Raw genomic sequence first — 21,151 nt, forward strand, 5'->3', positions numbered from 1 at the left:
CGCCGAAGGTACTGCGCTCTCGGTTTCATTTTCAACATTCAGGCATATCAATCGGTCCATCTATCGGCCGGGCGAAAAAGTGATGGACTTCGGCCTCGTGATTCTGTAGTCCTGGAGCCTTAGGACGCAGGGCTCAAACCGCCGTGTTCGGCCCATAGTCTCGCCTGACGAGGTCCAATTCATCTTTTGCCGGAGCATTGAGCAACCATATGTTCTCGGGCCACATTTCGCCGAACCAGTTCTTCGATTTTCGGCGTGGCAATGGAAACAAGACCAGAAGCAGGGATGGACTACGGCGACACGGATGGTCCGCCGAGTACGTTGATGGGAAATGACGAGTTGCTATCCTGATAAGAGAGTTCCGAAGGTGAGATGCCAATATTCTGAAGCGCTCTGCCGGGACAAAGTTCACGACTACGCCAATGTTGGTAGGGTTGCGGATGAGAACAAGAATAAATACGAGACAGGTCGATGGGCTCAAGGTTCGCGTCATTTCCGATTGCAGTGTTTGGTTGGTGTTGTACAATGCGTAACCCCACATGATATACAGCTTTATATTCATCGACAGACAGGTCGGTGTCCCTACTAGGAACCATTCGGAAAACCCGTACCCGTCGTTTGATAGAAGAGTTTACTTAAAAGAGATCAATTGAAGTTGGGCGACGTGTGCATTGATTATCTTCCCTCAAATTTCTTTTGGATTCTGCGCCCACCAACTCAGTTTAATGCGCAATGGCAGCAGTATACTGTCACTAGACTATGACTATGGCTTTCGGCTGTGATTGTGGCCGATCTGGATCCCCATGTATCCAGATTCCATGCATGATACCAACCAAACGCCATGCTCGAAAAGTTCCTATCCCGTCCCATAAAATTCAGCACCACTGTAAAGCCTCGCATAGTCAATCTGCCCATTCAACTCCATCCCGTCCTGGCCTACATGTCGTTAAAAGTCATGATAATCTGCCTCTGAAATTAGGCCGCTCACTTGTTCGCTGATGGATATGCTTTCGCTTGCCGAATTTGATTTTGATAAAAGACGAATAAAGTACTAACAGGGCACCTTACATCCTTGTGTGAAAAATTGTTCCAATTCGATTTGCAAAGATGATTGCTGCTGCACGGGTCGGCCGTCGTTCGAGACGGTCTTTGAACCGATGCAGATGTTCTGGGGGTTTGAATCAGCCTCGGTTTGGGTCAAGTCTTGAGATTAAAGGTCGCAATTTTGAACATGAGGATCGTGGAGGTCGTGATATCCGGTTCGTAGCATAGGCCGATTCCTAACCAAGATCGACGGAGCGTGTCAGCGGATTGCACCCCAATCTGCCAATTTGCCGACGAGGCCATCACTGTTCCGACCTTCATTGCCCTTCTTGCCAAACACTTTCCAAAATCTCAGGGTTTCATCTCCGGCGCCGGTGACAACAGTCGTCCCATCCGGACTCGTGCTCAAATAAAGGACACGGAACGTATGGCCCGTCAGACTAACGACCTGTTCCATCTTGGGATATTTCCATACCACAATCTGGTTCTGACTGTAACCGTGTGTGGAGACGATTTCATCACTATTCTTGCTCCAAGCCAAATTACACACCTGACTGCCGGTGTCGACCTCTTTGATTAATCTACCATTTGCGGTGTTCCAAAACTTGATGGATCGATCTGCGGTACCGCCACCCGATGCCAGCAAGTGTCTCTGATGGGGACTCCAAGCAATGGCCTTCACTGCGGCAACATGATGTGAAAATCGATAGACGGGTGTTTCCGAGAGCTTGTCCCACACACACAGCTTGTTGTCGTTTCCTCCTGAAGCGAGTTGGCCGTCTTCAGTGTTCCAACGGAGACCGCAGACTTCTTGTTTGTGACCGGCCAGTCGTCGGAGATATTGATCGGGACTGCGGACATCTCGATGATATATCAGTCGGTCTCTTGATCCCGATGTCAAGATATGGTCGTTCCAGGCTAGCGCGCCCACTCGCGCAGAGTGACCAGTCATCGTCCGCAACCTCCTGGATTTTTCGGCGTCATAAATTTGAACGAAACCCTTGTGAGTGCCAATGGCCAGGTGTGAGCCTCGCTGAATCCACGCCACCGACGTCACCAGGTCGTTATCCGGTAATTTGCAGAGTTGTGTAACTTTGCCGGTGGTACTGTTCCACATATAAACACATGATCCCAGACCGACGCCAAGGATGTTGGCGGATCCCCAGTCCACCAGGTTCAAATAGAAGTCGTCTGCCAATTCGGGAGCATCCAGCACTTTGTACGGCACTTTGGCAATCGGACGAGGTGGTTTTCGGGGGGTTTGGAGAATAGACTGGGAGGAGTAGTTGATGGGTGAGATAGAATACAAATCGGACCGGGCATTCAGATTGATGATGCCAGGGTGTTTTGCCGCTCGGGAAGAAGGCGTGGGATGACCGGATCCCATCACCTTTTGTGGGGATGTGTATGAAAACATATTCTTGCGGGGCGTCGTGGGAGTGATGGATGCTGGAGGAACGGCAGAAATGGGTGGCTGACCAGGAGGCGTTTGCCGTCTGCCAAAGAGGTCATCTGGAGACAGAGATCGATAGTCTTGCGGGACCGTGTCGCCCATCAATTCGTTGCGCAAAACTTTGGAATAAGTTCTGTCGGCTTCTTCAGTCCGTTGAAAGTGGAGTTCACCGTGAGGGGTCTTCTTCTTCGACCGAGAAGGTGTCGCAGGAGATCCGTCATCATGCAACAAGCTGTAGCTGGCTTGTAGATCTTGTCCATCTCGATTGGGGATAAATCTAGAGATTCCCGTCAGTCTCGGCAATGTCAACACCGCACTTCCACTCACCGATCTCCATATATTCTTTGTCTCTTGCGGCTCGGACTTCTTCCAGGCGTTCTCTCCCTCGGTCCTCTGGCATTTTCAATCTCTTTCAGTCTCCGATTCAACGCTTCGGCTTCCATCGCCTCGGTAGCTCGTTTAATAGCGGACATGCTGTCGTCGTTTCGAGGCAGCCGATTGGTGGGGATTGTCGGAGGAGTTCTGGAGCCAACAGGAGTCGGCAAGGAGGGTGTTCGAGGGCGATCGGAGTGGTCGACAACGAGAGAAGCTGAGTCTTCCGGCATGGCGACAAGGTTGTTTGGGTGACGAGGGAGATGAAGACTGTTGTGATGGAATGGTGTCGCGACTGAATCACGGGGTGATGCACAACTGAAGTGACTTGGAAGACGTTGAAGTACGCAACGCAGCCCGGCAGAGATGTGAGCACCTTGTGCAGTGCTGAAAGTATGTCGTGGATGTGTTGGGGGTCTCCGCAACCGCGACCAGATTGTCGCCCTGACCTGACGGGTCCTCTGCGGTTCCTGAAAGGATTGAAACACAGGCGAGCTAAAATGCGTACATTATGGCAATAAGTGGCAAGGCAACAATGTGCAATGAATAGATGGCACTCCAACTGCAAGGTAAAATTATTGTGTAGACACGGTGAACTGGTGGAGGGTGTTAATGGGATTCGCATTCAGGGACGACAAAGCGACAAGTCCCGTTTCTGTACTCACTAACCGTCTACGGTCTAGCCGCCCGGCAACGGTCTTTTCCCAAAGCGGATGAATACAAAATACCAAAAGTTGGCCGCAGCTTACGCTCTTCTACTAGACCCGACCGTGGAGAAGAACACTATATGGCTGCGAGTCTCTCTCTTCAACTCGTGTACTGGCATTCCTCATCCATACAAGTGCCAATCCTGACAGCATTGTTGTCGTGGTCGATGCCCGACACGATGCATCCCTATCTTGGCCGACCACAACAAGCCCACTTTACGCGGCCGGGTCCAGCGACCGCAGGCGAAAAGCTCTACTGTAAACATCGCGTTTTGTCTGTTTGTTGTGGCGGCAAACAGCGGGTTCTCCGTCGGTTTCAGACATCTTTGAGCATTCTCGATCTTCCCTTTCTAATGGATGTTTAAGAGATGGCTGCGGGAGCAAAAATGATTTGACAAGAGCGGCGTTTCAGATAAACGGGAGCCTGTTAGTCTCAGCGATTGGCGTCTGCAGGGCTCTTGGACAGGCGATGGTATTGGCCAAGCACTGGGAGCTTGGACCAGCAGACCACTTGCGGGGGACTCAATCGGCACCCACGTTTGCAGCCTGCACAATCGTTCGTCCATACGGCCTCATTGAGTAGATTCACGTCTGTTTCTATCCAAATCCCTAAGCCTGAACCCCTCATCGTCTATTCTTCCGCTAGAGTAACAGCTAGTACATGATCCTACGTCTGAGGCTATCCTTCCGCCGCCTGCCCTTTGCCAGACTTTATTCCACCATGCCCCCGGTCGACGTCAAAGTGGCAGCCCACGATTTCCTCGACTTCGTCAATGCGTCACCTACCCCGTTCCACGCCGTCAAATCTGTCAAGGAGCGATTGAGTAAGGTGGGCTTCCAAGAGATCAAGGTTGGCCATCCCTTTCTACACCGGCTCTCCGTTACCGGCTTTATTAACACGATCCGTTAGGAGAAAGAATCATGGTCCTCGACCTGCCTCCCAGGGGGTAAATACTTCCTCACCCGGAACGGGTCGACCATTGTGGCCTTTGCAATTGGCAACAAATGGAAGCCTGGAAACCCGATATCCATGGTCGGCGCACACACAGACTCGCCCTGTCTACGCATCAAACCTGTGAGCAAGAAACAAGGAGACGGATTCCTCCAAGTGGGCGTGGAAACGTACGGCGGTGGCCTGTGGCACACTTGGTTTGACCGCGATTTGGGGATCGCAGGCCGAGCAATGGTCAGAGGAGCAGATGGCAATGTCGTCCAGAAGCTGGTTCACATCACCAAACCAATTCTGCGCGTTCCAACCCTCGCCGTCCACCTCGACCGACAAGAGACATTCTCCTTCAACAAGGAGACTCAACTATTCCCAATCGCCGGTTTAGTCGCCGCCGAACTCAACCGCCAGGGCAAGAAGAAGGATCCCACCTCAAGCGAGGAAGAAGAGCAGGCCAGACCCTTCACACCGCTCAAAGCCATGACAACGAGACATCACCCGCACATTGTTGAACTGATAGCCAAGGATGCGGGAGTCTCCCCCGAAGACGTGGTCGACTTCGAGATGGTCCTCTACGACACGCAAAAGGCATGCCTGGGAGGTTTGACGGACGAATTCATCTTCTCGGCCCGCTTGGACAATCTCAACCAAACTTACTGCGCGACCATGGGTTTGATCCACTCGCTCAGGTCGTCTTCGGCACTGGACGACGAATCCTCCATCCGCCTAATTGCATGTTTCGACCACGAGGAGATTGGCAGCATGACGGCACAGGGTGCGTTCTCCGCGATGCTGCCGGCGGTCGTTCGACGACTCTCAGTCCTGCCCTCCTCGTCCTTCGTCGAGGAGACATCAGAGGAATCGTACGACCATGCCAGCGACCCAGAACTATCAACGGCATACGAACAAACATTATCCGGTTCCTTCCTTCTCTCGGCCGACATGGCACACTCAGTCAATCCCAACTATGGCGGCAAATACGAATCCGATCACCGCCCAGAGATGAACCAGGGGCCGGTAATCAAAATCAACGCCAACGCGAAGTACGCCACGAACTCGCCGGGTATTGTGTTGCTTCAGGAAGTTGCTCGCAAGGCCGCCAAAGTCATTGACAGCGACCCGGACGGTGTGCCATTGCAGTTGTTTGTCGTGCGCAACGACTCAAGCTGCGGCACCACCATTGGACCAATGCTGTCGGCTCACCTAGGCGCCCGTACCCTTGATCTCGGCAACCCACAGCTGTCGATGCACAGCTGCCGTGAAACTGGCGGCGCCGATGATGTCCACCATGCCATCAGACTGTTCAGCAGCTTTTTCCAGCATTATTCGGCTTTAGAGAAGACGATCTTGGTGGATTGATTTAGCTTACTTTGGTTCGAGGAGGTCGTGTCGCACCGCTTAACGAACGGGCCCTGCCATTCGCAGTGCGTGGAGCGTACGCAGGCCATGGACGGTGACTGTAGGAATATGGAGAACATCTCTTTGGCTTCAAATTTTGTCGTTGTCATCCGAGATGTTTGCACGTTCCTGGGCGGATTCGACGTAGGTGGCGCAGCACTCTAGGGGGCTTTAAGTGGTCATTTAATTTGTTTGGAGTCAAGTCAGGATATATAGAGGTTCTGCATGATCCACCACTTCTCTTGGTGCTTTGAGACCTTTCAGTTGAGCAGACATGCTCGCCTAATTGCAATCTACTTCGAACGATTCATCTTTCATTGAGCATGGAGAGAGGTGGATTCAATTCTTACGGAACACACGAGAGGGATTCACGTGCATGGCAAAACCGGAACAATAGGAAGGCAAGTTTCATTGAATGAACTAAACGAAGGTCTGCCATCCCGCCAACTGATATCCAAAAACAAATGCTGAGGGAAGGTTGACAATCGATGGTATTTCTTGTAAACCACCCTTGCGGCATGGACAAGAAAGGCCAGTTCGACTATACTATTTGGGGGGAGGATTATCCATAACTTTCTGAGAAACAAAGCTGTGCAATGAAATATGGTCCGTTGAGTAGGACCTCGCCTTTTGTTGGAGCAGAGACTTCAACTGCTCTAAAGCCCCGACGAATGCACTGTGAACAGCTGACTATGGTAGAAAACCTTTTTGACGGGTGGGAGTACCTCATCGTCGATGCCGGCTGTTCCTGGACATGAAAAAGAAAGAGATGTTCATGTTGATTGATGCCCTCAACGCGACTGTTGTTGCTAATGATTGAAACTTGTCAAGAGCGAGGGTGTGAACACGACACTCAAACGGACCTGCTTAGATATACCACATCGCAAAGACAATGCCGTTGGCATTGAAGAGAGGCATGAGTGGCTTAACTTCGGAGTCTGATGGCTCAGAACTTCGTGAAGGAGCGTTCTGTTTGAAACCAGGGCCAGATTGAGGGCCCAGGGTCGCGGACAAATCTTCGTGTGCTCTGGCACGATTGGAGGCAAGATGAGCATAGTACACAGCTGGGTGAAGAGACACCGAGGTTGTAGACCGCATATACTGATAGCAGTGCTCATATATCATATTCTGGATAGTCTCAGGACGATGGTTGGCGTCGTCGTGCAGAACGGTGTAGTGGACTGGACGAGAAGTCCCCTGCAACGCGACATGAGAATACTGGTAAAAGTCGAATTCATTAGGCATGGTAACATCTCGCTCAATCAAGCAACCTGGGAGAGGATTGCCCTTTTGATCACCGGCGTCTCTGTCAACAGGGAAAGAGCGGATGTGGTGACGCTTGGATGCGATGATGACGGTGATGTTGCCGTTCCACGGCTTGGTGTTCGAACAGGCCTCGAGAACTGCCTTGATATGAGGCACCTCTTGATTGATGACGTGTGCAAACTCGCCCTCAGATACACCATCTCGGATGTAGTAGACTTGTTGCGGGCCGCGACCACCACCGACTTGAGATATCCACTGAGCGATTAGAGGTTTCAACATATTTCGCATATTAACTTCAGAAATCATCTCGACACGATGGCTATTAGTTTGACAAGCGGCAGCGTATCTTCCGCCGAATCGATCGAATGACACCGTCAGAGCCGCCATGGATGCCTGCGTACTTCCAGGTGAAGCATGAGAGACATCAGCACCGATGAACATAGTAGGAACTTGGAAGGGTTTGGTTCCGCTAGTGGGTGCGGGGACGGTCTGGGAGGTGGTACCACCCAGTTTGGCGTTGACCTTCATCAAAACATTGGAGTAATATTGAGGATTTCCTTTCGTGGCTTGTTGGAGCTGCATAACTTGCGACACCACACCGTATCGACAGTCACAGGACTTCTTGATGCGGAGATAGTGGAAACTGTTCTTGTCTTGAACCAAGAATATCAAGAGCTGGGGACGACGTTGGAAGTGATTACCGGTCGATTGATGGAGATCCTCAACTGCATTGCCAGCGTCTTGGTTCAGCAACTTGACGAGGGGAGGCTTATTGGCAACGTGACCACCGTGGTTGCGGTAAGCTCTAGCAAAATCAAGACAGAATTTGTCGATTAGAGCTCTGTCCGGCTTTCTGCCCGGAAAGATACCTACACCCCATGAAACGAGTTCTTGAGGGTTGGTCTTCAGGAACTTCTTGCCACGGAGATCCCATCGACCTCGAGTGCCGGGATTCTCTATTTGATTGTTGCCAAACTTAACCCCCGGTGCCGGAAGAACTCTGGCATTTGTCATGATTGGCTTTTCGTTGACTCTGAGGCCGTAGTTGGTGATATGCTTGTCGCCACTCCAATTGAGCCACGACTTTCCTTCGCTGATCGCTTCCAGGCGGCGAGCTGGTGGAGAGACGGCGAACTTGATCATATTGGCTGTCTGCAACTCGTCTAGCTTGGAACCATAGCGCTGACCATCAATCAGATAGAGAAATTCCATAGGATACTTGACACCCTTCTTGGTCATTTCCACCAGTGGTAGGTTAGGATGTTGAAGTGCCATGTTGTACTTCCGCTTGAAGTACTGGGCAATGCTAAGCATCTCGCCGGTTGGTTTCCTCGTCTGGGGATCTTTCCATTCGATTCTCTCCTCGTTCGCATTGTTGACATCGAATCGATGAATCTTCCATTCTTTGCCAGGCATGGGGTTGCCTTTGTACTGGGCAGTGACAACCATGCCTTTGAAGGCTCTCTCGACGGCTTTGTGGAAGGCATTAGGAGTCTTGGATCCATTGGCCTGGGTGGGGCGCATCTGGTAGGCAATGTCGTTGACGTCTTTGATTTCTTTCCATTTGGTAACCATGGCAGCGGTGAGTGAACTAGGTTTCCAGAAGCAAGAGTTTGCCACATCGAGATTGATGATGAGTTTCTTGCCCTCAGCAAGACGCATGGACTGATAAATGCCGCGCCACACTTCGATGCCGCCTCCAAGATCAGCTCGCTGACCTTGACGCTTGAACACTGAACGACGGACCGCAACAAATTGGTTGGAGTTTGATGGGCCCTCGCGCAAGAGGTGGTCCATGAAATTGATTGCCTGTAGAATGTCCGGGCTCATCTGAACCCTGCCTTCGAGGAACTGTTGGATCATTCCAATGCTGACTTCACGTGTCTGCTTGATGTGCAGGCGAAAGGTATTTCTCTCCCCTCGTGATGGTCGACCCTCCTCCGCATCGAGGTCCACCATGAGACGGATCTCGCCATGTTTGTTTAGTGACCAGGCGAGACGGTTGCCATCATAGATCATTGCAGGGCTCGTAGCATCTTTGCGTGCTTTGGAGTTCCAAACCTTTCGTTGCACGACACGCTTCTCGTTGCCGTTTCCGATAACAACATCGTACTGATACACCTTCGCAGTGGGATATTGTGTAACTGCGTATGCGTTGACATTGAGTCTGACTGCTTTTCCAGTATTGTTGTAACCCGGACGCTGGGTGAATTCGGTGGGCAAAGCATACTGGAAGTCGTCAGTGCCCGGGGCAGCAACATGGCAGAAGTACGGGACTGTAGAAGCAGTCGGACCGGAAGGCATTTTGCTGGGAAATGGGCACTGCTATGTGGGATGGGTAGGGAAGAAAGAGACCGCTTAAATAGATGAGAGGGATAGTAGTGCAGACAACACAATACATCGTGAAGGATGGGTAGGCACAAAGAGAGGTAACAAGTTCTGAAACAATGCGGATGTGATGTTTGACAGTCATAACAGCATTGTGCGAGATGGACATTGAAGAACATTGGTGCAAGGGAATCTGCGTGAGGGAAGGAGTATAGGAGAGATGTGGTGAAATAGAGTGTCGAAGTCGATCAGGAGGGAATATGGCTTGGGGGGTGGATGGAAATATTCCGAGTCAAATATTCCGGGAGAAGAGCTCAATGGATGGGTGTGGAGAGGGACCAAACATATTGACGACATATCCAAGTCTGGAGTGAGCTTACCAATTGGTCAACATTGTAGAATGAAGCAGGCAGATCAATGTTGCGCATCTGATCAGTGAACCGAGATGGTCGGTCACGAGCAGGATCGCCTTGAGGTCCTGAGGCACTTGGTTGCTGTGGTGCTGGTGCAGCTTGTGGTGCTTGTGCTGGTGGCTGACCTCCGGATTGACTGCTCCGTCGGGATTCTAGGGAAGGTGTCAGTGGTGCGAAGCCGCCTTGAAGGGGGGGGTTTGGTGAACCTCTTCCAGAGCCAACAGACGGTACGTTTGACGGGCGTCTGCCATGCGAACCGGGACCAGAGGCTGAGGCGCTGCCTCGAGAGGCAGGGCCGTCAAAACCGCCGCGTGGAACTTGGAGCCGATCACCACGTCGTGAGGAGGACGAGTCAGATGTCTGTTGACCTCGAGTCGCGCGACCTGCGCCTCGCTTACGTGCTGCACCGGACATGATGGGCTGATGAACCGAAGCCTGTGCAATGACGCGTCAGTGTGAAGTGTTGCGGGAAAGGGAATAGAAGACGAAGAAGGGAGTCCGGACCTGACTGGGGGATGTCTTAGAGGAGGATTGAGGAAGGTGGGAGAGAGAGAAGAGATCTTTGCAGATCAGGAAGAGATAGAAGATGAAGGTTGAAAGGTGATAATGGAGGCAGAGGAAGTTGCTTATATAGGCAGTTGCGCAGTCAGGCTGAATCGCACATGCTCGCGTCGACAACGACCGCAACGACGATTCACCCAAAGAGCCGGCTCCGGCCTTGGTAAGACCTCAATTGAGGCTGATATGAGGGTCGTTTGACGTTATCGAGCTGGAAGCATGAAGTCAAAACAAGAAACATGGGACTGAGGGAATGAGATCCCGGACGTGGCCAACGCTAGCTACATGTAGCCTAGTCAGATTTGCTCACCGACTTATGCGCTCCCCAGGCCACTGCGCTCTCCCCAACAGCACCCTTCCGAGGCGGTTTTCCCAAAGTTTGGCATGTCTCGGGTTGAAAGAGTAGTTGCAATTCAAGATGTAGTACAATACATTAACACAGTCACTTTGGAGCAAGGCCTGGCAGCAGAACGGTACGGCTATGGACAAAATGAGATTAAGAGTAGGATTTCACCTGGTATCTCTGCTCAATTCTTTCTTCATAATACCAGTGTGGACCCGCCCAAGATACCCCATGATTGACTTTTCGTGACGCAAGACCCATACCATCTTCCCAAAAGACCAGTGGATACTGGAACCCCCCCGATTAAGATCCTACCCCTGCGCAATGCATGTTTCTGGGCTCGTGATGGTACAACAGGTTGATCTCATCATCTCAAACGCCATGAAAATGCAAGACATCAGTGACCAATGTGCCATGTCATCAATTCCTTCATGCGAAACGAAAATGGAGCTGTCATCAAATTGGTATCTGTGGCTTTGGGGAGTAGTTGATTAAATCCAAGTACCTCCACTGTATTGCCCTTGTGTAACCCCCGGTGGCGGTATGAAGCCTTGCGGCGGCATCGGAACTGGTTGGTGCGACGGATACGGAGGCCAGCCTGATCCAGGAGCAGGTGCCGGAGGCTGATGCTGCTGACTAGTGACTGCACCTGGCGGTGGAAGATGGACATCGCGAATCAATTCAACCATTTTGGCAGCGTCAAATCTGGTGTCGACGTAGGTTGAAGCTTTAGGAAGGATGCTGAGTAGGTAGGTAATCTGGGGTGGCAGTGGAGGGGGCACAGGGAAAGAAGGCATCCCAGCAGGTTGACGTTGTTGTTGTTGCTGTTGTTGCTGTTGCTGATTCATCCGACGGCCAGCCGCACCCTTAAGAGGCGACTCGCCCCGTGCCAATTTACGTGGCATGGCCTCTTCGAAATCATCCGGAAACGGGCGTTTGGGAGAATTGGTTGTGATGGCGTCGATGACCTTTTGGATTGGAGAATTGACTGTCTCCTTTACTTCCACCGACGGGACGATGGACGGTTTAGCAGGTTGAATTTGGCACGGTGAAATAATGGGTCGGACGTTGATTGGGTCAAAACTTGGGGTGCTATATCGGCTGGAAAATAGCTTGAGAGTGGGATCTTCTGGAAAATGCTTTCTCATTCTCTCTTCGAGAGATTGGACTTGGGACAATTCTCCATATTTTGATTCGTAGTCGTGCAGGAACGCAAACAAGGGCTTAGCTCTTGCAGTATGTTCCGCATCATCGTGCGCAAGAAGCCTCTTGACTGTGGTTTCGAAGACCGCTCTTGCATTTGTGACATCGTTGATATCAAACAGATGTTTCACGTATTGCAACGGAAGGTAATCGTCTTCGGGGAAGAGCTTCATGCCACGGTCGAGTATCTTGGTCCCAGTTGGGTCGCGATAGCATTGCCATTCAATACGTGCAGACTCGACATAGAAGTCACTGGTCAGTTTGCCTCGCTTGCGGGCCTCGCCGAAAACAGCACGAAAGCCACTTGGGCCTCGATCGGTCGGCAATCCTTTCCCTTGCACTCGACGAGTTGCCCGCATCAAAGCAATCCACACATGTGAGATCATTTGACTGAGAGTGTCTGCCTGTGCTTGAGCCCCTTTCCTGATAGTCTCAATCTGGCCATCAATTACAGCCTTCTTTGCCGCCACATTGGCAGCATTGATTTCGTCCTCTTCAGTGCCATTTCCATCTCCATTAGCCGCGGCTGCGAGCTCGGCTTTCTGGATGTCCTGTTTTTCACGGACAGATACTTTCTTGATCAACTCGTAAAGCGCATCCAAAACTTTGTCGTATGGCTCTCGAATTTTCTTCATCCGTTCTTTGGCTCCAGGATCTGAGCCTTCATCGTTCTGCGTTGATGACTCGATACGGTCTGCGAGTTTGAATGCGAGAAGTGGTGACTCGGGATTTGACGCAATTCCTTGGTTCAGCAGTTTGGTACCGTCGCTGTCAAGACCGTTGGCGAAACAGAATTCGACTGCCTCATACCACATTTCTGGCCAGAACTGCAACGCCATTAGAGCCTGCCTGTATGTGAAAAGAATTCGGGTGCGATATAGAGCAAAGTCCTCGTCTTTGAGAACAAGGTTGTCCTCCTTTTCCCATTCGATCCACTGTTTCCACAAGGCAACTTGCTGCATGTATTCGTCGTGACCTTCGAATCCGGCTGCCGGTGGTAACCGTGGCCGCGAGGTCCGCTGCAGGTCTTTGGTGAGGTTCTGCAATTGAGTGTACGCCGTTCTTGCGGTCATGTAGACCGGTGACTTTTCCTGAAGGTATTTTCGACCCTATGGATGGATTAGCAAAAGTTCCCAAGTAGGATGCGACCACAGTCCAACATACATTGATCTTACTCAATCCCGTCTCGAATGCATCGTATTCCTTCCAAAGAGTTGTCGTCGCCGCAGTGGGGACGGCGATTGCTTTTTGATATGCTTCTCGCAACGCGTCGACCTTTGCTCCATCTTGCCAGCCACTCCCGCCAACAGTTCCTGGACCAGTTTTTAAGAAATTAATGTAGTCTTGCCATAAGTGGCCCGAGTCTTTATCCATTCCAATGGTTTTGAGCGCAAAACTGAACGACTCATTGATGATGCTGTAAGATCTCGCGACATCTCCCGACTGCATACTGTTGCGGCGGCGAATGTAGTTGATGTACAGTGACCAGAGTTGAACATCAAGCACTTCAAGAAGAGATCGATTGAACAGCGTTTCCATAGCACGCATCCTGTCGTGTTCCTCTTCCCATTTGACAAAAGCGCACCATTGTTCCGCCTATTGCAGGTCAGTAGGGTTAGAAAAAAATGTCGAAATAAGAATAGACACATACAGCCAATGGAAATACGGCAAGATACTGTTCGTATACCCTGCGAACATCATCCTGTTTGTTTCGACTCTTCAACTCGTCGATCAATTCGAGATAAGCAGCTGTGTCACCGCGTGGGTCGTCTTTGATTCGGTCTTCCAAAATACCAACCACATCATGAGCTAGTCGAGACTTGGGTAAGCCTGGAGCAACAGAACCATTCACATGAGAGCGAGGCGGAGAAGGTTGAGCTGGAGCATCAGGAGCAGTTTGAGAAGGTGTGGCGGTGGCAGCACGTGGTGCATCAGCGCCAGCAGGAAGAGTGGAAGAAGAAATGTCAGCAGGGCTACCAGTGGCCTGGACAGGAACAGGAGCGATTCCATTTTCTTGTTCTGGTGACTGGAAAGTTCTATCAAGGGGATTTGAAGGGGCAGGCGTAGGAGCATCGAAGTCCAAGCCAATAGATGGATCATAGACATCACCCTCATCCTTTCCATCCGGGGTCCCTTCCTCATCTTCTGGGTCATCATCAACTTCAAAGCCGCCCACTATTCGGGCCTGGGCTTGCGAAGGGGGAGGAACGGATGTAGTAGACATGCTTGGTGTTGCGGCTTGAGAAGAAAGTTGGCTGACAGGTTTCGGAGGAAGAGGATGAAGAGTAGACTGAGTCGGAGATAGTATTGTATCACGCAAATTATCGACTGAACTCATTTCTGAGGAAGTAAATGGCTGCGCCTGATGGACAATTGAACTGTCGGTTGAAGCCTCAGCACCGTTTGGCCCAGCGTGAGATGATTGTACGGCAACCTCAGTCGATGACGAAAGCACCTCCTGATCCGGGCTCGCCATCGATATCGACCTTGTCTAAACGTTGCAAACCGACAGAAATGGAGGGAGGGAACGAAAGGAAAAAGATTTCTCTGTGGTGAAGTCAGCGTCAACAGTACATTGCGAGTGGTGGTAGCATTGAGCACTGACCAATGTTTTTATCCGTAGCTATCGTAATTATCAGGAGGATGAGCAGGAGGAAGCCATTACTATCTAGGTTCACAAATAATTCAGAGAAAATCGTAGAGATGCGAAAGAGCGGGCGTTGATTGCTTGTGAAGTCATGGATCTGGCTTGGATGAGAAAGCGCAGGAGAGAAGCCAGGATGAGCGAAGATCTTGAAATGAGCAGGTGTCAAACAGGCAGCGCAGAGGGCAAAAACGGGTCATGCCATTTCGGCCAAGCCCCAGATGGTTTTGCACAGTAGCAGCTAAAGGTGGCTTGCATGAACGCGAATTGATCGCGCTGCCCCAATTGTCTCCAACTCTCCCCGCGACTTTTTACTTATGCCTCATCTCTTCACCAAACATTCGCAACGACATTCTTTGGACCCCCCTCTCAGAGCGCGCATTAGAGTCCCTGCCTCCCTTCTAAAGAGTCCTGGAACTGTACTCTCTTCTTTCAACTTCATACGCCACCGCGCAAGTTTACTGTCGCGCACCTCGCGAGCATGTCTGTGGTGTCGCTCTTAGGCGTCAAAGTTCTAAATAACCCTGCACCGTTCACAGCGCCTTATGAATTTGAGATCACCTTCGAATGCCTTGAACAGCTGCGAGAAGGTAAACACCGGACTGCATGATCAAAATGCCTCAGATCGGCTTACTTCTCCATCAGATCTCGAATGGAAGCTCACCTACGTTGGCTCGGCGACATCGGCGGAGCATGACCAAGAGCTCGACTCGCTACTCGTTGGGCCTATTCCAATTGGCGTCAACAAGTTCATCTTCGAAGCCGATCCGCCTAATCTTTCCCGCCTGCCCTCTTCTGAGATTCTTGGTGTGACCGTGATTCTCTTGACCTGCTCCTACGACGGACGAGAGTTTGTACGCGTTGGATACTACGTGAACAATGAGTATGATAGCGAGGAATTGAATGCCGAACCCCCCACCAAACCAGTCATCGAAAGAATCCGCCGAAATGTCCTTGCGGAAAAGCCAAGAGTCACCCGGTTCGCCATCAAGTGGTACGTGATGGGCTCGCGCCGTTGAAAGTCATTTGAAGAGCTAAAGTGTTCTCTCTACAGGGATTCCGAAGAGTCTGCTCCAGCCGAATATCCTCCTGAGCAGCCTGAAGCCGATACCCTGGACGATGACGGTACAGCCTATGGCGCGGAAGAAGCAGAGATGCAGGCTGCACTAGAGAAAGAACTTGAAGAGACAGAAGCGGCCGCTCGGAAAGAAGTGAACGGCGATCAAGAGATGACAGGTGCGAGCGGCAAGGCCAAAGAAGATGACGAGGCTAGTGACGACGGAAGCGAAGATCTCGAGGAGGAGAGCAGCGAAGAAGATGAAGAAGAAGATGAGGAGGAGGGCGGTGAAGGTGAAGATACCGAGATGGGAGAAGGCGATGAAAAGCCTACCGCCACCGCTGAGTCAAATGGCGAGCAAAGGACATCGACAGAACCGCAACCCGAAGTCATGGTACATTAGAGTGCACAGCACGTTGGTGCCAGCAAGGTGTTCAGGAGTCACTGGTGGATTGGTTGTGAGACGAGAACATGGAATGAAACGAGAAAAGACCGTTGATGGATGGGAGAAAGTCTTTTACATAGGTATGATACACTGGCACGGCGCTGTTGGCATTGCATGATGCTCAACCCGGATGGTGCTGCGATTACGTCTTGCTAGACTTGAATTAGTCAGCCTCATGGCTGAAGAACTTGTAATAAACTGCACAGCCCTGAATTTGGCTTTCTCTGGTACAACCGCATTCATCAGACATGTCCATGTCACGAAACGTCACACATGAGCTCTGACAAATTTGGCTCAAAACAATGTTGAAATTGAGAATCATGTCGTCCTGACATCTCGTGAAGATCGAGGTGGATCGCTCCTGTAGAAAGAAACGGAAGACGCGGAAGACGAATGTCCCAAATCTCAAAAGTCACTCACACCCCCGAGTACACAGCAGTCACATTCCTGCCGCATTCGACACGTTGCTCGATTTCCACTTTCCGACCCTTCACCTTCACCTTGTGTTTGGGCGTGATATGAAAGCGGTGCTCGTCTTTCCTGCCCACCTCGATCTCCGCCGCCATATCTAGCGGACGAATATATAGCGGCGTGGCGACGTTGTTCCTCTTCCCAGTTCCAAGCTGGTAGTACTCGTTGCCGCCCCACCATAAGACGTCAGCACCCCAGTTTGTGTCGTCCTCGGAGCCTCGCTCGTTGGCATCCAGGTAGGTGACATTGGCCATCACTGCAGCAGTGTGCTCGGAACCGATGGAGAAATTGGCCATGCGAATGGGTATGGAACGATGCTTCTTCTCGTCGTATTCAAAAAGACCACTCAAGGCTGGGATTTTGACCGGCTTCTCTTGAATATGTGTCCATTTCCCGTTGGCAAGGGACCCTTTGATACCTCGCCCGCAGATCCATGCGTCCGCTGTTACACGACCGAGATTACGAATGCCAGCCGGGTCTTCAAGTCGGCCTGCAACACGTGTGGCATCAATGGTGAAGATGCTATTCTTCCCTCCGGCAAAGACGTTGGTGACTTTTGGTACTTGGTTGGCGCCTTGGTACCAACCGTTGATCGGTAGTGGAGTCGGTGTCTCAACATAAGGCGATTCGGTGGAATCGATACCCAATTGGCCTGACGAATTGTCACCCAGGACAAACACTCTCCCGCTTTTGTCTAGTAGCACAGAATGCAGGTCACCAGAGACCACCTTCTGAATCTTGAAGCCTTTAAGCGTCTCAAGCTCATGGCACATATCGTAAGGGCCTTTCGGACGTGTCAGCCACGTTAAGCCTGGAACTCCCAACTGTCCACGGCTTGGGAAATCCTCGGTCCCAGAAGCAGCAGTATACGCTCTACCGGCGTTCGTGAGCAAGACAACATGCTCCAACCCTCCGCTAATAGCTGTGACTTTCTCAAACATACCCAAATTCTTTGGCTGAAGTTTCCTGTAGCTGATATCGGACCTTTTACCAAAATACCCCATCCAAGAGCTCTCGATCGGCTTGAATCCACTGTCTTGATCCACCTTCGAAACAGGAATGGAATAGACTGTTCCATTCTTCGATAACCCGATGATACGATCTTTCGATATCTCAATGGAAGTAAGATTTTTACCCTTGAATGTGGCGGTTGGTTGCTCTGTGGCATCAGAGTATCCGGCTCCCCATTGAACAAGATCCCCATTCTCCAGGACGGCGGCGCCAAAGTTCATATCGAGCTTGATATCCCGAAGTAGAACATCGTCGAAGTAGGGTATTCTTCTCGGGGTCTTGACATAGACGTCCTTCGAACCAGGAGCCGCAACTTTGGAAGCGTTCGATCCCCATGCATATACTCCCGGATTTTCCCAGCTCTTCTTGACTTGTAGATGCTGGGAACTAATCATATCCCGATTTTCCTCTTTCGAAACGCCCTTTTTCTTCTTTGGTTCCTCAACTATCAGCTCCGGCGGCTCAGGAGTAGGCGCTGGAGGAGCTTCTGCCCGAACTTCATTGAACCGAGAAGTGTAGACAATGGCGACGACGGCTGCTGCAGCGAAGATTGCAGCTGATTTTTTCCTCCATGGTTGATGCGGACTGAAGTACGGTGTCGCTCTGTGTGAGAATTTCCTGGGGCTCATCAGTTGGGCACGAGATCGAGGTCGGATTGTAGGAGCTCGATGCGAGCGTGCCAGGCTGCGGATAGCGGTGGCACCGAAGCTTCTCGCAGACATTGTTGTATCTTTTTCCAATTAGCTCGAGGCCAACATTGCTTCTCACATCCCTGTGGCCGTTTGACAAGGTCAGTTGTCGTAGAGTGGATAAGGAAGATGTGATAGCACGTATTCGGGAAATCATGGACGTCATGGGAGATCCTCACCGCCTAGAAGTTTTTGGAAGTGGCAGAATTTTTGTTTCAAACACGCAGGCCCTCTCTTATTGGCCATTTCCACCCACAACCCATTGTCTTCCTGTTGTCGAGTCTATTGCTATGTATGGGACTTGCGAGGGCAAGCAACATGAATTCGTACCAGTCCTCATGAGTCCACATTGCGGGCCTTTGAGGAAATATACGAGCCTGGCGAGCCAAAGCCATGGCCACAATAGATCCCGTCGAAGCAGACGAAGATGCCACCCTTGCACGACTCCAAAATGCAGAAACAGAATTGGATCTGTTCAAACTGTCCGGGGACATGGACGATGCATTACTGGATGCCAGTCTAGATAAGTACCAGTGCGGCTGAACCTCCACTACATCATACAAACGAACCTTCGCTAAAGAAATTCCAGACACTACCTCGATCAGCTGGACGTGGCACGAAGCCATCTCGACACGCTCCTAGCCGATACGGCAGCCACACTTGGTGAACTGACCGAAATCTCCGCCTCGTTCAAAGCCATCGACGCCCAGACCAAAAACTTCCAGAAACTCTCCGTGAACATTGTGGAGGAGCAGAAGAAAAACGATGCGATTGCTAAGGATGTAGCCGAAAATTTGCGCTACTATGAACCGCTGGAGCGGATTACAAGGCGTCTCAACGCGCCCGGGGCAGGCGCATTCGTTCGAAGCAAATCCTTTTCTGAGATTCTTGTGACGCTGGACGAATGCATAGACTACATGCAAACGCACCCAAGTCACAAGGAGGCCGAGACGTATAGATCACGATACCGACTTCTTCTGACGAGGGCATTGACGCTGGTGCGGAACACATTCATGGCCGGACTTAGGGAGACCACGACCGAAGTAGCCGGCAGGATCGCCGCGAAACAGCTCAACGACACAACCATGTCTGCTCTGTTGTATGCGAAGTTTCGCGTGGGCGCAGCCGAGATGAAAGAATTAGGTCTGGAGATCCAAAAGCGCGCAAGCCCTCCCGCCGACGCAGAGCCCGGCACGGAAGGGGAATACCAGAGTCTGATGAACGAGTTGCACGCCAGCTTTACAGCCTGTCGAGCAAGACTGATTCTACCGATCGTGCAGAAACGGCTGTCGGAGATCAGCCAGATGCCGACTTCCAAGGATCTGGTCCACTTCGCGCGTTCAAGTATAAGTTATATTAGAGGAATATGTCTGGACGAATTCGAGCTGTGGTCGGAATGGTTTCATGGCTACGGAGGGGTCTATGATTTCCTAGAATCTATCTGTGAACCACTCTATGATCACCTCCGGCCGCGAATCATCCATGAGAACAAGTTATCCAAATTATGCTCACTGGTGACGCTGCTCCAAACCAGGTATTTACACGACGATGAAGAAGACGGTCCAGCGGACTTGAATCAACTAGACTTCTCGGCGCTCATCCAACCAGCCTTAGAGGACGCTCAAACCCGACTCGTCTTCCGCGCCCTAGCCATCCTGCGAGATGAAATTGAGAATTTCAGGCCAAAGCCCGAGGACCTCGACTATCCTAGGCTAACATCACGACCTCCAACAGCTACCGCTCCTTTGTCTGGCCGAAGGGCATCTCGCGACCCACTGACGCCATTGTCCAAGGCTCCTGACCTCGGTGATGATGAGTCTGCAGAGGAAGGCTCATTTTCATGGACCATCGCATCTCGCCGCACGGCCCTGAAGAATTGCTACCCAACGCTGCCCAAAGCCATCCGCCTTCTATCCCGAATCTACCGACTCGTCAATTCCTCAGTCTTCGACGACCTTGCGCACCAGATCGTACACCAGACCACCATGTCTTTGCACAACGCATCTACCCGCATATCTTCCAGATCCTCCCCGCCTGATGGCCAGCTCTTCCTCCTCCGACACCTGCTACTCCTCAAGTCCCAGATCGTGGCTTTTGACATTGAATATGTCACGCCAGACGTGTCTTTCGACTTTTCTGGCGTAGCGAGCACATTCTACGAACTCCGCGAACGAGGCGGCCTCTTTAACCCACGCAGCTGGATGAAATTGTTCAGTACGGGCGGCCTCCTTCCCCGCGTGGTGGAGAACATGCTGGACGCCAAAGTCGAACTAGATGGCCGTCTGAGAACCGTGATCAACGATTTCACCGCAGGATTCGCATTACACATGACCAAAGATCTGCCCCGGGACATCGAGAAAGCGAGTATCAAGAACAATGCCCTCGAGGAAGCCGTCTCCGGGACTCGCAAGCACATCGAGAAGGAGATCCCAATCCTCCGAGCCAAGTTGGAGCAGTACCTCGACGACGCGCGCACGCGCGAGACCCTCGTGGCCGCTGTGGAAGGCCAAGTCGTGCAGATCTACGAGACCTTCTTTGACGGATACGTAAAGCGGCTGGGCGGTGCTGGTGGTAACGAAAAGATCAACGGCGTGAACCAGATCTCGCGCAAGGGCAAAAGTCCCGAGAATGCAGTGTGGGATATCGATACGTTCGCAGAGTGGACCGAGTTGCTGTTCAATGTCGCGTTGCCGAATGTGGAAGATGATGGAACCAGTCATCCTGCTTCGAGAAGCTTGTCGAGAAGCGGGAGTCCGTAGTGCGGACCGTGAGAGAATAGCGGAAGTAATGAGATGTGTGTGGA

General features: G+C 51.4%; 7 protein-coding genes across 7 annotated transcripts; 3 read left to right on the plus strand and 4 right to left on the minus strand.

The window, feature by feature from the left end:
* Positions 1-1,303: 1,303 nt before the first annotated feature.
* On the minus strand, positions 1,304-3,102 carry Z518_01340 (uncharacterized protein; the record flags this gene model as incomplete). The annotated part of the gene is made up of 2 exons (XM_013421941.1): positions 1,304-2,774; positions 2,825-3,102. 2 exons carry the CDS (start codon positions 3,100-3,102, stop codon positions 1,304-1,306), a joined length of 1,749 nt encoding a protein of 582 aa, XP_013277395.1.
* Positions 3,103-4,297: 1,195 nt separating this feature from the next.
* Positions 4,298-5,881, plus strand: Z518_01341 (aspartyl aminopeptidase; the record flags this gene model as incomplete). Its single annotated transcript, XM_013421942.1, has 2 exons — positions 4,298-4,426; positions 4,487-5,881. 2 exons carry the CDS (start codon positions 4,298-4,300, stop codon positions 5,879-5,881), a joined length of 1,524 nt encoding a protein of 507 aa, XP_013277396.1.
* Positions 5,882-6,787: 906 nt separating this feature from the next.
* Z518_01342 (uncharacterized protein) lies at positions 6,788-10,341 on the minus strand (the record flags this gene model as incomplete). The annotated part of the gene is made up of 2 exons (XM_013421943.1): positions 6,788-9,415; positions 9,895-10,341. The coding sequence occupies 2 exons, from the start codon at positions 10,339-10,341 to the stop codon at positions 6,788-6,790; spliced, it is 3,075 nt and encodes a 1,024-aa protein (XP_013277397.1).
* Positions 10,342-11,319: 978 nt separating this feature from the next.
* Positions 11,320-14,255, minus strand: Z518_01343 (uncharacterized protein; the record flags this gene model as incomplete). The annotated part of the gene is made up of 3 exons (XM_013421944.1): positions 11,320-13,140; positions 13,196-13,627; positions 13,683-14,255. 3 exons carry the CDS (start codon positions 14,253-14,255, stop codon positions 11,320-11,322), a joined length of 2,826 nt encoding a protein of 941 aa, XP_013277398.1.
* Positions 14,256-15,156: 901 nt separating this feature from the next.
* Z518_01344 (histone chaperone asf1) lies at positions 15,157-16,135 on the plus strand (the record flags this gene model as incomplete). The annotated part of the gene is made up of 3 exons (XM_013421945.1): positions 15,157-15,265; positions 15,321-15,669; positions 15,730-16,135. The coding sequence occupies 3 exons, from the start codon at positions 15,157-15,159 to the stop codon at positions 16,133-16,135; spliced, it is 864 nt and encodes a 287-aa protein (XP_013277399.1).
* A 458-nt stretch (positions 16,136-16,593) lies between these two features.
* On the minus strand, positions 16,594-18,381 carry Z518_01345 (uncharacterized protein; the record flags this gene model as incomplete). The annotated part of the gene is made up of 1 exon (XM_013421946.1): positions 16,594-18,381. One exon carries the CDS (start codon positions 18,379-18,381, stop codon positions 16,594-16,596), a length of 1,788 nt encoding a protein of 595 aa, XP_013277400.1.
* A 360-nt stretch (positions 18,382-18,741) lies between these two features.
* Z518_01346 (uncharacterized protein) lies at positions 18,742-21,107 on the plus strand (the record flags this gene model as incomplete). The annotated part of the gene is made up of 2 exons (XM_013421947.1): positions 18,742-18,881; positions 18,938-21,107. The coding sequence occupies 2 exons, from the start codon at positions 18,742-18,744 to the stop codon at positions 21,105-21,107; spliced, it is 2,310 nt and encodes a 769-aa protein (XP_013277401.1).
* Positions 21,108-21,151: the final 44 nt, after the last annotated feature.

The sequence above is a fragment of the Rhinocladiella mackenziei genome, assembly GCF_000835555.1.
Source record: "Rhinocladiella mackenziei CBS 650.93 unplaced genomic scaffold supercont1.1, whole genome shotgun sequence".
NCBI lineage: Eukaryota > Fungi > Ascomycota > Eurotiomycetes > Chaetothyriales > Herpotrichiellaceae > Rhinocladiella > Rhinocladiella mackenziei.